The following is an 18,965-nucleotide window of genomic DNA, read 5'->3' on the forward strand; positions in this document are numbered from 1 at the left end:
CTGCAAGACCTTTTAAAATAATGCTGGATTCAAACTTGTATGCAATATGCAACTACTGTACTCATCACATAATAATAAACAAAGTATCAGCTTAACTGATAGAAAGGCAATAAATGTTTACAAAGTTTTCTAAACTTTAAGGGCTTTAATAAGATCAAAAGTAGTTCAAATAGAATGAAACTCAATTGTAATCTGAAACAACTTATTTTATAGGTCCAATTTTCCTGGAATTCATTCCATTCATAGATTCGAAATAAGGTCTTGTGTGACCTTTGAAAGTCACCACTGACCTTAAGAATAGCCAAAGTTCAACAACAACTTATCACTTTTTCCTTTCACAATATGTTTAGTGTGGTACTGGAAATAGCATTGGGGAAAAAATAACAAGACACAACCATAAAAGAAAGATAGTAACAACAGACGAGGACAATTAAAATAACAGTACCATTCTGACTGTAGTTATCTCAGCACAATTTCCTAATATTCTGCTTACGGTGGTACCCAACACCTTCACTATAATTAATTTTCATAAATTTTGACAAAGTATTTACTTTCGACTCTTTGACAAAAATATAAAATTAAAAAAAAAATTTAACCAACCGTTTTATCAGAAAAATTACACTGGTTATATAGCAGTTAGACAATCACTTATTTTGATCAATGAGAAGCTTGACATTCACTTAACAACACAATGTAATTAAAACGTTTAGCTGATTTTACAGAGTTATCTCCCTGTAGGGTTAGGTACCATCTTAAAAACCATTAAGGTTTATGACCCCTTCTGTAGCCATTTTTGTACGAACTTTTCAAACTTCAATTGTATCAAAACTACAGATATAATGAAAAGAGATGGGCCATTTTGTACATATTTCAAGGGGAAACTTGATGCAAAGCATTATTTTTTACTGTTTTCATTGCATTTAATAGAAAAAGAGGACTTTGTGACAAATTATTCAAGATTTTTATAGAAAATCCACAGCCTTTAATACAGAGGTTTTTGTTATAAAATTTGAAACATAAATTACTCACATGATTTTCTGTGATGTGCTAGGGTTTATTTTTTACAAAAAGTTCTAAGCAACCTGTAAATTCCTAAACACCTTGTGCTAAGTCACTAAAGTTGAGCGCACCCTAAAAGATGTACTTGATTTGGTCCATATTTATATTTGTTTTAACCAATAACTACATTAATAAACTTGTTTTATGGAAATCAATGCTAGCACTGCATGCAATACCTAATCCTATATCTATCAGACATCAAATTGCCAAATATGAGAGTACAAGGATAAAGGCTGTGGATTTTCTATAAAATTTCCATATGTTTAGCATTGAATCAACACAAGGGTACATAATCCTTAAGTGAATTAAGAGCAGTTTGGTGAGGATTTTTTTCACGCAGCAGGGAAGAAACACAGAAAATTATAGAGTGGAAGCCAAGTATGATGAAGTTTATGTTTACAGCCATCACTTAAAATGCATCCTATCCATAAATAATATAATAGTTTGCAATTTATAGAATTTTGAAGAACTTCAATTCAGTTTTAATCATAATTTCCATTTCATTGCATTCAAGAGGTATGTGAGAAACTGGGCTTCAACATGAATTCTTTTGGAATTGTTTTTGGTCAACTCTGATTTTGGATGTGTTTGTTCCGTTAATTTAAATTTTTATTGTTTTCATATTCATGCCCAATTTTTAAGATTTAAAACATTGAGTATATATGTGAAAGTGAAAGTAGAACATTTATATCCCTTGCAAAGCAGTAATCATTCCCCCCTCAACATTTATGTTACCAAATTGCTACATTTCAACTACAATTATCTAAAACAAAAAAAAATTCATATGAATACATTTTATTATGGTTCATTAGCCTTTGACAGTTTTATGATACAAATGCTATTTCTAGCTTCTTTAATTCTCCACCATCTGCCCATTTTATGTTCTTGTCCTACACCAGCTACTAAAAAACTGCCATCTTTAGAAAACTGGAGTGAGTTCACAAATCCTGTCTGTAAAGAAGAGAAGATTCACATATTTTAACATATAATCAATTAAAATATCACTGTCTTTAACTCTCAGCATTTAACTTGAAACTGAGCAGTAAAATAAAATTAGATGTGTGTTTAAATACTATTTCAAAAGCAATTTTTTCAGTCTTATCCTGGATATTTGAAAGGTAGTCTGGTAAACATATTCATTATTCGATTGAATATAGAAAAAAGTGGACTTTTGACAAGTGTTTAACCTTATATCATTGTTTCATTTCATTTAAAATCCATACCTTTTCTAAATTTCTTTCATTTCAAATATTTGTATCATTTGTATGTTGTCTAAAAATAAAGTAAATATCTGTAGATTGTCGCACTTTCAGCTAATTCTCTGACACACTTAATATAGTAGAATTACTTTCTTAGGACTGACTGAACATCTTTATAATGTACTTACCACAGGCAAACTAAAAATGGGTTTTAATGATTTAAAGTCATCACCACACTTCCAAAATCTTATCATTCCATCTTTTGAACCTAGAAAGGAAAAGGAATCGGAATAACAATATAATATATTTTGGATTAATAGAAATGTTCCTTTCTTCATTTAATTAAATTGTTCTAATTTGTGAACCCTTCTTAGAGAAAAAAGGGATACACAGTGAACACCATGAGTAAATTGGTATATACTTTGTCCTTAAGATATTTGAAGTTTCTAGATCTTGACAGATTCTCTTTCTTTGGTTTTTACAAATGAGCAAGTAATAAATGTGATATATTGCTCTTACATTACTAACAATCAATTGCTAATTTGCTATGTTCATGATGTCGTTCTAAAAATGTCAATTTGAAGTAACTGTGTATCGTCTGCATAATAAAATATGACTAATTTTTACTAATGCTGAAATAAATATGTGCAGGTTTTTGATAACCATCTCAATGCTTTGTTTTTTTCTGCAATTATAAGTATCTATAAAATTAATTGCCTTATAAAAATGATATTTAACTATTATTTCTATTTACCTGTAGCTATTAAATCTGTATGTTGTAAAGATGCCACTGCTGATATCCAGAATTCAGACTTTTCCTCGCTGTTCCCTGAATGAGCATTTCTGACTAAAACCATTGGCTTCTTCTTCATAACTCCCCATAATGCTATGGAACTAGAAAAGTAATGCAAGGTCAGAACTATTCAAACTTGAGAGTTTCTTAATTCTAGAAATGCCACTGATATTTTTCTTGTTTTAATTTATTTCAAACAATGAGGACATGTGTGTGGTTTCATGTACTTGAAATGTCATTGAGTTCAATATAATTTAATAATCTATATCATTTCATAAAATTCATTGTCATCACAATTGTTACATAAATGAACGAAAGACTTGTCAAATTACTTTTTTTTATAATATTTTTTGTTCCCTAGACTTATCACTAGATTGACCCCCCCCCCCCCCCCCCCCCCCCCCAAAAAAAAAAAGATAAAAATAAAATAAATAAAAAAATTATCAATTTATAAACATGTCTAGCCAGCATCAATATTAAGCAGTAAAATACAAAATTCCGTAAACAACTACAGTATCTAATACAAAAACAAATGTATACTTACTTATCATCACCTCCTGACACAAAGTTTGTCTCATTGATCAAGGATACACAGTCTATGGAACCCCTACAAAATCAAGTCACAATTCTAAAATCTCAGATAAATCAATTTATTATATATTTGAGTAATGTTTTAAGACTGCATAATTAATATATCATCCTTACTAAGTAAATTTATTGATTGATAACCATTAAATGTCCAGTGGCTAGAATTACTAACTCTTTTAGGATTCATTAATAAATATGTCCTGCTTTGTTCTAGACCACAATTTCTAGGTCAAGCTCTTACTACCAAAGTCATAGAGTTGAGAAATAAAATAATAATAAAGATGAGAGTTTTTAGTGCTGGTAGTTTAAATTTTGTAACTTTTCATTGAAATCTATGAGATGGTGTAGAATTAAATATCGATAGTAAACATGGACTTACAAATGTAGTTAAATATATACATAAACTTCAATACTATTCTAAACAGAGAGTTATATTAATTTTAGCCATTAAAATTCAGCCTTCAATTTTAATTTATATGAGGATTATCATTTTTCCTGCTAAAAGATAGACTGGCAGCCATGATATAGAGCAGAAAGTAGTGTTAAGCACAATCAACCAATCAATCAATGTATATACTAATGCATTCCCCTTAGCTTGCACATGTCCATGCATGACAAGGAATAATTCTACCCTTATTTCAGATAAAAAATTAACATATCAATACCATGACTACCCTTAGTTTTAAATGCTCACTTTTCAACTCAAATATAGAAATAAGCTTACATATGACCATGAAAGACTAGTTGTGATTCTTCAATAATTTTCCAGATTCTAAGACTTGCATCCCTGCCCCCTGCTGTAATGGCTCGCTCCCTTGTTAGACTATCTATAGATGTTATAGCATCTTCATGTCCATATCTGAAGAATAAAGAAAATTTTCATTAGCATGTTTAGCATATTATTCATTAGGCATTTTCAATTTTTCTGTTTTAACTTATTACCTTAATATGTTTATTACAACTGTATCAATCTCATTTTTTTTCAAAGAATCAACAATAAAAACAATCTGGTATTAAGTATATTTCAAATTTTAAGAAAAGCATCTTTCTTTAAACTCAATGGCAAATAATTATACTGTCAGAACTTGATAGTATAAGTTGTGTTTTGGGGATTTATCAATAAAATAAGGCCCCTGATCTCCTTTTTTATTTGATATTTCAGAAGAATTTATTGAAAGCAATTCTCTCATTGAATTTTAACCAATTCTAATTGTTTAATTTTCCCTCGATGGATAACCCATATATAATAACATTTTCATTAATTTCAATTTATTTTATAATTCAGATGCTCAAAATTATGTCAAAATTCAACTTTTATGCCCCATTTATGGGCATTATATTTTCTGGTCTGTGCATCTGTGCGTCCGTACGTCCATCCGTTCATTTGTTCGTTCGTTCGTCTGTCCAGCTTCAGGTTAAAGTTTTTGGTCAAGGTAGTTTTTGATGAAGTTGAAGTCCAATCAACTTGAAACTTAGTACACATGTTCCTTATGATATGATCTTTCTGATTTTAATGCCAAATTAGAGATTTTACCCCAATTTTCACGGTCCACTGAACATAGAAAATGATGGTGCGGATGGGGGCATACATGTACTTAGGACACATTCTTGTAATGATTAAATCAGTGTTTTTATTGAACAGATTGAAAATATAATATTGATATTGAAAAGAATACAACAGCACAAGCAGTTTTGTGAGTTGAAACATGCATTTCATTCATTTAGATATTACTTTTTTACTTCAGTAAATTAATCAATGAGTGATGGATTTATGTTAGAAGAAAGTTAAAGTGAATAAAATACACAGAGAACAATAGCTATTGTATTTATTCAACTAGACAATAGACTCTGACAAAATTTTAAAAAGATTGATCAATAGAAGATGACACTGTTCAAAAGTGTGTGTCATTTGGTCATGTTGGTTTGCCAAATTAAAAAAAATAATAATAGATCCGTGACTCAAAGTTTTTAAATTGAAATCTGAAAGTATGTTGACCTGAAGTGTTAGAAAAATCTATCCACTAACAAATATTTACCATAGCTATCTTAACCAGGTGCTCCGCAGGGCGCAGCTTTATACGACCGCAGAGGTCGAACCCTGAACAGTTGGGGCAAGTATGGACAAAACATTCAAGCGTGATACAGCTCTGAATTTGGATTGTGATCAAATTTTTGACATTACATGGGTTTTTTTTACACAAAACAAATGTCAAGATTTTACAAATCAATTAAAGATTTCTTCTTATTTAAATCTAAAATTAAATAGTTGACACAGCATAGGTTTCTGACACAGAATGAATGTGGTCTAATGAACTTAAAAGTTTTTTTTTGCCTTTGAGCAATTGACTATGCTGTTGAATATTAATCCTCTCAAAAAAATGTTTGAAGAAATTTTCTTTTTATTTATGAAATCTGAAATGAGAAAAATTTAACCCCCCCCCTTTTTTCACATCCCGGTTTCCCTTTTTCCAAAACTGATATCAATTCAAATTTTTAATGGAGTTTGCAACAATAACTACTCTTTTAAATACATCATAAAATATTAAAATGTAAAATAAAGTGCTTGTTATCACTGAATGGTAAAGATTGGTTGGTAGTAAAAGTGAATATACATTGTTTATTGTATAAAACAATAAAAAAAACTTCATCAGCAACATTTTATATTGGCAAATTTCCAATGAAGTTATTTACATAAAGTTATTGGCAAATAAAAATAGAAAATGACATCATAGTCATGTCTGGCAAATTTCCAACATACATTATCTAAAACATTTTAGATAAGATAAGGAAAAAAAGCTTCATCAGCAACATTTTATATTGGCAAATTTCCAATGAAGTTATTTACATAAAGTTATTGGCAAATAAAAATAGAAAATGACATCATAGTCATGTCTGGCAAATTTCCAACATATATTATCAACTACTATTCTATACAAAGAAAGATAACTCCAATTGAAAATTAATTGCTATTGCATAATATTGTGCAATTAGATATTTCTTGCTATTGTGCAATACTGTGCAATTGAACATTTCTTGCTATTGCACAATACTTGATATGGAATCCTGATTTGGACCAACTTGAAAACTGGGCCCATAATCAAAAATCAAAGTACATATTTAGATAAAGCATATCAAATAAGCCCAAGAATTTAATTTTTGTTAAAATCAAACTTAGTTTAATTTGGACCCTTTGGACCTTAATGTAGACCAATTTGAAAACTGGACCAAAAATTAAGAATCTACATACACAGTTAGATTTGGCATATCAAAGAACCCATTTATTCAATTTTTGAAGAAATCAAACAAAGTTTAATTTTGGACCCCCATTTGGACCAACTTGAAAACTAGGCCAATAATTAAAAATCTAAGTACATTTTTAAATTCAGCATATCAAAGAACCCCAAGGATTCAATTTTTGTTAAAATCAAACTAAGTTTAATTTTGGACCCTTTGGACCTTAATGTAGACCAATTTGAAAACGGGATCAAAAATTAAGAATCTACATACATAGTTAGATTCGGCATATCAAAGAACCCCAATTATTCAATTTTTGATGAAATCACACAAAGTTCAATTTTGGACCCTTTGGGCCCCTTATTCCTAAACTGTTAGGACCAAAACTCCCAAAATCAAACCCAACCTTCCTTTTATGGTCATAAACCTTGTGTTTAAATTTCATAGATTTCTATTTACTTATACTAAAGTTATGGTGCAAAAACCAAAAATAATGCTTAATAGGGCCCCTTTTTGGCCCCTAATTCATAAACTGTTGTGATCTCAACTCCAAAAATCAATCCCAACCTTCCTTTTGTGGTCATAAACCTTGTGCTAAAATTTCATTGATTTCTATTTACTTATACTAAAGTTATTGTGCGAAAACCAAGAATAATGCTTATTTGGGCCCTTTTTTGGCCCTTAATTCCTAAACTGTTGGAACCAAAACCCCCAAAATCAATCCCAACCTTCCTTTTGTGGTCATAAACCTTGTGTCAAAATTTCATAGATTTCTATTCACTTAAACTAAAGTTATAGTGCGAAAACCAAGAAAATGCTTATTTGGGCCCTTTTTGGCCCCTAATTCCTAAAATGTTGGGACCAAAACTCCCAAAATCAATACCAACCTTCCTTTTGTGGTCATAAACCTTGTGTTAAAATTTCATAGATTTCCATTCACTTTTACTAAAGTTAGAGTGCGAAAACTAAAAGTATTCGGACGCTGGACGACGACGACGACGACGACGACGACGCCGACGCCAACGTGATAGCAATATACGACGAAAAATTTTTCAAATTTTGCGGTCGTATAAAAATGATTTAAATATTAAACTACATACAATGTTTCTACATATGTCATCTCATCTAAGTTCCATATCTTTACAGCACGGTCATGTGAAGCACTGAACAACTGATGTGATCCTTTTCTAAAAGCTAGTCCCTGTAACATAAAAAAGGGGGAAAAAGATGACTGATGTGTTCCTTTTCTTTAATTCTATCCAATGTAACAAAAAAAACATTGAAAATAATATGTTCCTTTTCTTAAGCTAGCCCCTGTAAAACAAAAGGAATAACTTATGTGTTCCTTTTCTGAAGGCCAATCCCTTTAACAAATACAATAATTTAATATTTTGTTTATTATGCCACTTTTTTCCTAATCTTTAATTATTTGTTTGAAAACAAAATCCTGTTATGTTGTTCTTTACTGCTTTAGTATTAGTGCATGGTGCAAGTCCTGTTTACTCTAATCACTAATCTTTTCCACCAGAAGTCACTACTGTCATGACTATACACAGCCATTATCTTACTCATGATAGGATTAGTACAATAGTCAGTTATAACTTATATAGAATTACAGTTTAATACCTGATCTCTTTTTCAGATTTGTCATCAACTTATTAACAGAAAACATCACAACAGACAATTCAGCTCTAAATGTTGTGTTGCTGAAGGCATAGTAATTACTTGGTCACGTTTAAGGGGAAAAAATATTTGAACATGTGATATGTTATTTAAAGCACACTCTTGAACAAAAGAGATGTTTTCAGCCAGGTGGACACATAAGGAAGGAATGACCATTAGAGTGTTACATATATATTATATATACAAGTATTTTTTCTACCACTATAACTTACAGATACTGTGTTTCTATGACCTCTAAATACTTTTATTTTTTCCATTGTTTCTGGGTTTCTAATATGGATTTCTTTGTTGGCATCACCCGAGGCCTGAAAAAACATATAAAATATACGGTTAGGTCTAAATGTTCAACCTAGAGTTGATTGCATTTACATCATTTGGACTCTGTTGGATAATTCTTGGCAATCAACATCTCCTTATTTTTAAATATAAGATACACTGAATGATAATGTTGCTAACCTGTACATATCCTTAGTTTAGTTTAAACATATTTTATTTGCAAAAGTAGCGAAAGGGATTGGACACAAGTTATACATTAGTGACGTCCTCTCACATTTAGTGCCATGAAGAAATATTAAAATATACTTTAACAGGTAAGTGATTGTACTTTCTATCATTTCTTGTGACTTTGTGAATGAAATACATCCTACCAAGTATTTTCCATCTGATGATATTGCCAATGACATGACATGTGCTGAATGACCTTCACCTCCATTCTTTTTAGCTCCATATACTGTATAAACTTTCCGACATGTCTGGGTATCCCCTTAAAAATAAACCAATTTACAAATAAATTTAAAATGGAAACAAAGCCTTTTTCATTCATTTTATCAGTTACAGCTTTTGAAATCAAAAATAATACAAATATCATATTAACAAAAATTCTAATAATTTATAAACTTTACAGGAGGCTGTCAGAGCAACAGCAAACCAGATTTTTAACATTTATTTGTGTCCTGGCATTTTTCACCATTACAAAACCATAACTCTTGAACGTTATTAGTGACAAACATTAATATTGAACCTGACCTCCATTTTGTCATCAGTAACATATTAAAATATGAAAAGCTTTGGTTGAATAATTCATCAGTAAATGCAGGGACACTGTTTGGCTGCCATTCACACACCCACCGTACAACCCCAAATCAATGACCAATTTTTCCTTTGCAAATCAGGTTTAAAATTTAAAGAAGTGAAATTTTGACCTCATGAATCAAATTAAAAAAAGTATTTTAATTCTCAAGTGGTTTTTTTTAACTTTTAAAATCTTCATGTATTGATAATTGTATGCTTAATTCTATAAATATTGTTTACTTTAAGCAGCCTTAAGTGATCTATAAATGTGCCTCAAAAAACAAAGATATAAATTACTGAATGACAATGTTCTTTTAACACTGTTTCATCATCCTAGCTTACATTTTATAATTGTACAGTCCTTAGAACCACTGTAAATATGTTTACTATCTGAGGAAATAATGATGCATGTCACTGAAAGTTGATGTCCTCGTAACACTGTGATGTCTTCAATTGTTGGAGGTATATACTAAAAGATAAATTATAAGATGTATTACATGTCTCAACATTATTGGTATTGGTATCAATTTTATTATACGGAAAAAATTGTGTACTGTGTGATTACATTTACTATTTCTTTTTTTTTTTTAACATTCATAAATTCTTTATTGCACTTTTTGCTGTTTTAACAAATTACTTAATGTACAGCATTCCATCAAGTATCCCTGTTACATACAATTATAACTGATATCCAGGGAGAATATACAGTAAAACTTATCTTATTTTATACATAGCCATGCATTTAATACATTTCTATTTTCTATAATTACTTAAATAATTTACTATTTCCATCTTTCTTTTCTTTAAATGATTGTTTAAAAATAACACCATGTTGTCATCTCCATACACAAATTGATAAGACTTTTATTTGCCAATGGTCCAGTGGCAAATGTTTCATGCATAATAATCAGGATAAGAATAAATTCAACTATAAATCTGTGTTTACATAACAATAGCTCCATGAAACTAGAGAATAAAGACCCCCAAAACAACCTGCAACATTCATTTTCTGCAGCATGATCCTAATATTTTTTTCGCAACTTTTTTAAAGATGAGAATCATATCAATTTGGGTGGAAATCTGATTCTTCCAAATTGATGCATCACAGATGAATAGCACAATTAGGAACTATATTATTCTATCGAACAAAATGTAAAAACAAAAGGTTATAATAACTAGCTACTTACATCATCAGCAACCTGTTTATGTAATCGTCCTGTTTGTTCTAGCTACAGAATGAAAATAAAATATTCATTGAAATGTAAGAATGCACAGTAAGATTTATACAATCTTTATGAAAGGATGGCATGGAAGTAGCCTTATTACCTGTATTTTTTAAAAATTATTAATTCAGTGAAAATTTATAACAAAAACAAAAACAGTTTTGTATCCCTAATATATAAATTAAACAAGAATGTGTCCATAGTACACGGATGCCCCACGCGCACAATCATTTTCTATGTTCAGTGGACCGTGAAATTTGGGTCAAAACTTTAATTTAGAATTAAAATTAGAAAGATCATATCATAGGGAACATGTGTCCTAAGTTTCAAGTTGATGTAACTTTAACTTCATCAAAAACTACCTTGACCAAAAACTTTAACCTGAACTTCGCACTATCATTTTCTATGTTCAGTATACCATGAAATTGGGGTCAAAAAAATATTTTGGCATTACAATTAGAAAGATCATATCATGGGGAACATGTGTACTAAGTTTCAAGTTGATTGAACTTCAACTTCTTCAAAAATTACCTTGACCAAAAACTTTAACCTGAAGCGAACGGACGCACAGACAGACAGATGAACGAACGAACGGAGGCACAAACCAGAAGACATAATGCCCCTCTACTAGCGTAGGTGGGGCATAATTAACTAAATTTCCATTGAATGTATTGTTATTTGTTTAAAAATGGCTTATAAATAATTTTGATAAAGACTCAAATTGTGATTAAAGGGAGACAATTGAACTAATTATACAATACAAAATGTTAAAAAAATAAATGAAACTGACACTTTTCCAATAAACACAGTCTAACTATAAATACTCAGTGTTCATAAAAAGTTGGTTGTTTTTGAAAACTTTAGTGTTTTGACAGCTAAATAATACATACTATATCCTGTTTTAATCTGTGCGATACTATATCTCTGTGAATTTCTTCATCTTCAAGATTGTCAGCTTCTACAAGAAGAAAGATATGATTGGATAGAGAAGTTTATAGCTGTATAGATCTCTATGTACTGTAAACACATTTTTTTTGTCTTAGTACATATATTCCTTTTGATAAAATTTAGGAAATTGTTCATAAGCCTTGATTAATGAAAATTAGTTTTAAACATGCATTTAGGATATATTTCTTGGCACTATGAAGCAGTTTAAGTACCAAGCCACTTTGATAATTTGTTTTCTTTACAATTATTTGATCATTATTGATATTCATTAAATTTTAATTACAAAGTTGCTTTATATATAATAGTTCAAGAAAAAATACAAAAATGTTTTTTCAATGAAAATGGAACTTTTTTGTTCTGTGACTTTTTGCATGTGCATTTTTTTCCTTTGACTGTCTGTCCTACATTCAAATAGGTAATGTCTTTAGTGAATTAATATTCATAGAAAATAAATCTACATTTTCCATCTTCATGTATAATGTGTTTTATTATAAAAAGGAAATAAATATCAAAACACTTTTTTAAGTCCACAATAATGTGGTGAAATTGCGTTGATCTTGTTAATGGAGTATTTTATGCTTTTTCTCTAAAGTAGTCAACTGATTTCAGAAATTGAAGATTTTACAGCTCTTCTATAAAAGCATGCAAAGCCAACCTTTGATCAACTTGTTTGCTATGTTTGCTCAGATGTTTGCAAACAATAGGTAGGTGGAGTTTCAGTCTGTTTTATATATACTGGGATTTGATTGGACAATAAAAATTGACATGAAATAAAGTTAATGTTTATTGTCCAATCAAATTCCAGTATATAGTAAACAGACTGAAAAAGACTACCTACCTGTTGTTTACAAACATCCAAGCAAAAATAGCAAGCAAATTGATCAAAGGTTTGCTATGCACGCATTTATAGAAGAGCTGTAAGAAAATGATGAAAGAACAGAGAAAATGGTTTAGTGGCAAAGAGAACAGGTAAACACCAATAAACATTCTATTGAACCAGGAATTACTTACTAGAGAAAAAGAAGTTAAAACACTCTTTCCAAATTAAAATTCTGTGGGTCAGAAATTTCATTTACCGTATTTCTTAATATCAAGAATTCTCTCATTAATATAATTATTAGAATATATGTTGTCCTACTATTTAAATGTTTGACAATGAAAAGGAAATTGTAAGTTAAAAATAAACTGTAATGGGAAATCCGTATCATACATATAAGTAAGCTACAAATGTATAATCTGAGTTTAATTGAAAATTTTGAAAAATTATTTGGTTATCTAAATGGTTATCTAAAAAAAAATGTTTGTTACATGAAACTACATGTAGATACCCAAGATCAGCTTTGATATATAAATTGTATTATGTTCATCTTATAGTACTTGAAAAACAAAACTATCCATGCAAACTTAAAATTTACCAATGACCCATTAAAATGAGGTCATTGCCTGACAAATTCTACCATTTTTTAAGTCCGGGCCTTAAAAATGTATATACTTTGCTATGTTTTATCAGTGTTTCTCATTGTTGAAGGCTGTTAGGTAACTTGTGGATAAAAACCTCTGCATCGATTGGTATCTTCTGGAACATTGTTGTATTAAAAATCATTCTTAAAATTATTTTTGTTAAATTGCTAGACATTTAGACTGTACAATCATTCTAATTCTATATAGATATAGGAAGATATGGTGTGAGTGTCAATGAGACAACTCTCCATCCAAATAACAATTTATCAAAGTAACCCATTATAGGTCAATGTAAGGCCTTCAACATGGAGCCTTGGCTCACACCGAACAACAAGCTATAAAGGGCCCCAAAATATATACCATGTATACAATGGCTTCCAAAACGGTAATATTTTCTAATCATGAGCTCCAAAATCGATCCCCTGTCCTGCTTTTGTATGGCTCAGACAGACGACTAATGTTGATTTGCTATAATTCAGAAAAAAATACTTGGCAATCGTTTTGACTATGACTATTAACTTAAGACACATACTTTTCCTAACATAGAAGAGATATGTGGATACAGGATTTCATTATAAGTATACCTTCAGCTTGTATCTGAGACAAGTACTGTTTGGCTAATCTAAGTTTCTTCTCTTGTGCTGTCTCTATGTCCTCCTCTGAAGATGAATAGGTCTTTTTTCCTTCAATATCACTAAAATGAATGCAAAAAGTTTGTTATATAAACACTGATTTATTTTTATTGAATGTCATTTCTAAAGTAGAATAATAATTTTTTTTGAAATACAGGAGTCTTCAAGAAATTGAGACACATATAAAAATAATTGAATCTTTCAATTCAGATTTTTCTTTTATATACAATGTAGACTGTTCAATACATTTGCAATACAAGCAGGTCAAAGAGCAATACAGTTAAATACTTTTCAATACAGGTTTATGTGAAGATTTATTGAGTTGTTTCAGTAATAACATATGCAAAATCTGCTAGTTAGGTCTCTGCATATTTTGTTAACTATCAAAATCATATTTCAAATATCTCGATTTTAACATGTTGAAATAGTTAATATTGTCATTTTATTCTATCAAAAGTATGCAATATTGTAATCACCATGTGCGTATTCCCATAGGTATTAAACAGTCCTTATCAATAATACTCTTCTATGTGTCAATATCATTAACAATGCAAAAGGACAAAAAGTTTAATTTAGACCCCTCATCTATCAACCATTGTTTTTCTAGAATATTATTAATAGTGAGACAACCATGAAAACTTCAAACCATCAGTTTTGACCAGAAGGGTAAATACCTGTAAAAACAGCCCATATAAATAATGTAAATATATATCAGATCTAAATCATAACCACCACCTAGGTGGTTTTAAATATAAAACATTTCTGATATATTCTGATGTTTGGTCTATATTTTCCTTTATGTCACATTCAAGATAAAGGTAATTACTATCTAAATAGGATTTAGTATATTGAATATTTCTAACATATGTCAATTATGAATTCACTATAAATGAGTATCTACATGTAAGTTACAGGATCTGCTTACACTTCTGGAGCACCTGAGATCACCCCTAGTTTTTGGTGGGGTTCGTGTTGCTTATTCTTTAGTTTTTTATGTTGTGTCATGTGCACTATTGTTTGTCTGTTTGTCTTTTTCATTTTTAACCATGGTGTGTCAGTTTATTTTCGATTTATGAGTTTGACTGTCCCTTTTCCATTTTTAACCATGGTCATGATGGTGTGTCAGTTTATTTTCGATTTATGAGTTTGACTGTCCCTCTGGTATCTTTCGTCCTTCTTTTACAATGGCCTACATATATTTTGCACCTCTTAAGCATAGTCATAACATATCTTGGTTCCATTTAAATTGCACATACACATGTATTGCAGTTCTAATATACTGTCCTTAAGTTCCATTAAACTGTTTCACAAATTCTTGACATACCTTTCAATATCTGAATCACTGTCAAGTTCCTCTCCAAGAAATCTCTTTTTTGGTTTTCTCGCATCTGATTTATTTTGTGAATCATTGAATTTCTGTTTCTGAAATAAAAAAATTGTTCACTTAAGCATCATTTAAAACAGTAAACAAGATACGTGCGACACAAAATATCTTGATCCTTAGATTATGTCAAAAATGTCCTGCATCCACCAGCACATTTGCATATTCAGTGAACAGCAAAAATCTGTGTAAATATAAAAAGAAAATGTTGTATGAATACCAATGAGACAACTCTCTGCAAGTGACCAAATGACACAGAAATTAACAACTATAGCCTATTTATTTGTAGGTTACTGTATGGCCTTCAACAATGAGAAAAGCCCATACCGTAGTCAGCTATAAAAGGCCCTGACATAATCACAAATGTAAAACAATTCAAATGAGAAGACTAACAGTCTAATCAATGTAAAAAACAAGAGGCTGTCACAACGACAGCAAACCAGATTTATTAACATTTATTTGTACCCTGCCAATAAATATCACAAGAACCATAACTGATGAACGGTGAAAGTGAAAATCGTCAATATCAAATTTGACCTCCATTTTGTCATCAGTATCAATATATTAAAATTTGAAAAGCTTAGGTTGAATGGTTCATGAGTAAATGCACGGACACGACTAGAAAAGCCATTTTTCAATCTTTCAAGAACCATAACTCCTGAGCGGTAAAAGTTACAGGTACATGTACATCTGATGACCGATGTAAACACGTTTGTACATGTATGTATGTACTGGTAGATTCCTCCATTATTTGGAGCACCCATCTAGAGCTGCTAGGGTACAGTGGAATCCATGTAAACTCCCTTTCGGGATTAATGGAGATGTGTCGCTAATGTATTTACAACAAAATTTAAAAGGACAATTCCTACCCATACACAATGGGAGTGCTATATATAGCTACGACACCAGGACACATTATAGTGGAGGAAACCTAAGTACTTGGAGAGAATCACCAGGACACTCTGTGGGAACAGACAAACCGAAGAGATATCAGCAGATCGATCTCCAGGTCAAAGTAGGGGGTAACTTTTACCAACCGAGGCCCAAAGTACCCATTTTCCGGTCTGGGTACCAGAAATGTGTGCAAGAGGGTGAAAATCACCCTTCTGGTGTACTGATTTTTTTAAGCATTTTCAGTATTGGAAACAGTTGCGGTACATCTAATAATCAATTGAAAAGTGCCGAAATATGCACTGTAACGGAAATTTAACATCGGTCATCTGGACTGACACTAGCCTTCAAAACACAGGCACTTGTTTCTGTCGATGTGGGGTTTTCGTACCGGTGTGGATAGTAAACCCCACATTGACAGAAACAAGTGCCTGTGCTTCAAAATACTGGTCAGAGCCTCATTTTTACGAACAGGAGTTACAGGACAGACGATTTTCGCGAATTCTGGTCTCAAATAAAACTCAGGTGTTTCAGATGTTTGTTTATTTTACCAGCTTCTGTGGCAAGGAAAGAAAATGTTCATCAAAAATCTATAAAGGTTTTTAACTTTTTGAAACATAAAATGGTTGCAACACTTACTATCTAGGTGCTGCCAAATAACAAAGAGAAAATTTATGGTGTAAACACAGCCATGGCCATGGGCAAAGTGTATAATTACAAAACCCTGCATTGCCTAATTCTGTTATTCAGCTGTTCATGACAATTCGGTCTCTCCAATGACAATGTGAGGGACTTTTTCAAAACAATGGTCAATATTAATGTTACCTTGTTTTGTGATTTTTCTGGCTTTCTTTTCCTGTTCTTGATGAAAAATGACATTGTAACGATTGATTTCCACTGCTGTATCTGTTTCTCTTCTTCTCGCACGTGTTATTAATTTATAAACACATTTCCAGCTTACACCTTTCATATAAATTTACCACATTTGAAACGCGTATGTGAGTTTGATTTTTCTAGTAATAATATTTGAGAAGTCAATAACGGGTTGAAAGATCCGCACCCAGCACGTTCAACCATGGACGTACAACTAAGAGGGGGGAGGGGGGAAAGGGGAGGAAGGGGGGTTCCAATAACAGCAAAACAGTAAATCAATTTGGCTTAAAACAGATAACAAGGAATTGAAAAGTGGTGATAACAGATAACAATAAATGAAATCTTAAAATCAGTCCGGTCCAGGACCAATACATTAGATCTTACTAGATAACTGGCCAAAGTTTTATGGACCTAGCTAGGCCTTAACAGAGACTTACATATATAAATATTCCTTTGACAAAAACAGGAACTAGTAATTTTGTTCAGTTTTAAGTTTTTCAGTTTTGAATGTACATGGAATTTTTGTACAAATTACATTTTTTTTTACATATTTTGGTACAAATTATAGGGGTCTCATTTGGGAGGGGGTCTCATCCTAGACCCCGCTTATTGTTTAGTTAGAATCCCGTATCAAGATTTTCGTTGCAATAATAGTAATTTCCTGTGTCCCGCCAGAATTTGTTTCCAGTTTTTACGCTTAATTATTCGACTTTCACATGTTACGCTTAAAAAAAATCGACCAATCCAGGCATCCCTATAGCCATATGTTTTCCTTTTTTTGTGATATTTATAATTGTCTGGATTTGCATATTTCGTATGTATGGGGATACTGTTCTTTGTACCCCCTGTGTACATGTATATTGAATTTATATAACAAAAATGAAAACATATGGCCAAGGATATATCTGATGAGGATCATGATTAAAACAAAAATCAAGGGAATTCGATAGATCAATTTTTGGGCTTTTCTCTTTTTTTAATTTTTCAAGAAAATGAAGCCAGTGACACATTATATTTATTTGATATTTAGAGCACTTTCTCCTGAAAAGCAATTTTGATATAGAACAAACCATTGAAGCACAAATGTGTACAAAGTCAAAACATAAATTTTAATTTGCTAGAAAAATGTGTACAAAGTCAAAATACAAACTATAATTTTCATGATTTATACACATTTTTTACAAATTATAATTTGTACAACAATTGATCATCTAAAGACATTTTCACAGACAATAGAATTTATTACAAAAAAAAATAATAATGTATACTGGAATGGTCCTTGACCCGACTGATTTTTATATGTTTGTGAGATGTATGTTACTGGAATCGGCATTATCCTTCTGCAAATACGTGACCTTCATATCACCATTGGAAAGACCTCCATAGTTATCAGAAGATGTGGTATGAGTGCCAATGAGACAACTCTCCATCCAAGTCACAATGTTCAATTATCTTCAATTTCTACTTAAGAGTCTCAGAATTGTTTTTCTTATATACCTTAATATTAACACAGGCATTTGTCTCAGACAAAAATTTCCTATCAAAATGCTAACATTCCAATTTTCAATAACAGTTAATAGCATATACAATCTCACAATAACAGATAACAATAAAAATAATAGTCCTATAACAGCTAACAAGGAACAAGACAATAACAGCTAACAGCAAATATGTTTTCAGAATAACAGATAACAAAGAATTAAATTACCCCATAACAGCATAACAGCGAAAACCCTTGCCCCCCTCAATTAACATACTTACATGCTAATAATACAACCAATTTACACCCTTGGTGCAACAAAAACAATTAAAAATATCTTTCTTCCTAATTATACAGCCCACAGAGGGTATTTCACTGATTAACGTTACACAAATGAAAAAAGATAAAAGGCAAAAAAAAAACCAATGCAAATAAACTGTTACTTTTTA

At 31.0% G+C, this 18,965-nt stretch overlaps 1 protein-coding gene across 1 annotated transcript; it reads right to left on the reverse strand.

Annotated features, from left to right (window-relative positions):
- Window positions 1-1,838: 1,838 nt before the first annotated feature.
- On the reverse strand, window positions 1,839-17,149 carry LOC139493836 (U3 small nucleolar RNA-interacting protein 2-like). The gene is made up of 14 exons (XM_071282048.1): window positions 16,989-17,149; window positions 15,216-15,313; window positions 13,844-13,953; window positions 11,741-11,808; window positions 10,815-10,856; window positions 9,970-10,096; window positions 9,204-9,319; window positions 8,769-8,861; window positions 7,974-8,074; window positions 4,364-4,498; window positions 3,596-3,658; window positions 3,013-3,152; window positions 2,447-2,526; window positions 1,839-2,010 (listed from the first exon to the last, which is right to left on the reverse strand). Exons 1-14 carry the CDS (start codon window positions 17,040-17,042, stop codon window positions 1,858-1,860), a joined length of 1,380 nt encoding a protein of 459 aa, XP_071138149.1. The 5' UTR covers window positions 17,043-17,149; the 3' UTR covers window positions 1,839-1,857.
- Between the last annotated feature and the right edge of the window lie 1,816 nt (window positions 17,150-18,965).

Source organism: Mytilus edulis, chromosome 1 (genome assembly GCF_963676685.1).
Source record: "Mytilus edulis chromosome 1, xbMytEdul2.2, whole genome shotgun sequence".
Taxonomy (NCBI): domain Eukaryota; kingdom Metazoa; phylum Mollusca; class Bivalvia; order Mytilida; family Mytilidae; genus Mytilus; species Mytilus edulis.

Coding starts and splice junctions, on each gene's coding strand:
- LOC139493836 (XM_071282048.1), bottom strand. CDS start 17,042: ATGTCATTTTTCATCAAGAACAGGAAAAGAAAGCCAGAAAAATCACAA. Junction 9,320..9,969: donor GGACTGTACAATTATAAAAT/GTAAGCTAGGAT, acceptor TTTATTTTTAAG/GGGATACCCAGACATGTCGG. Junction 8,075..8,768: donor GTCATAGAAACACAGTATCT/GTAAGTTATAGT, acceptor TTTATGTTACAG/GGACTAGCTTTTAGAAAAGG.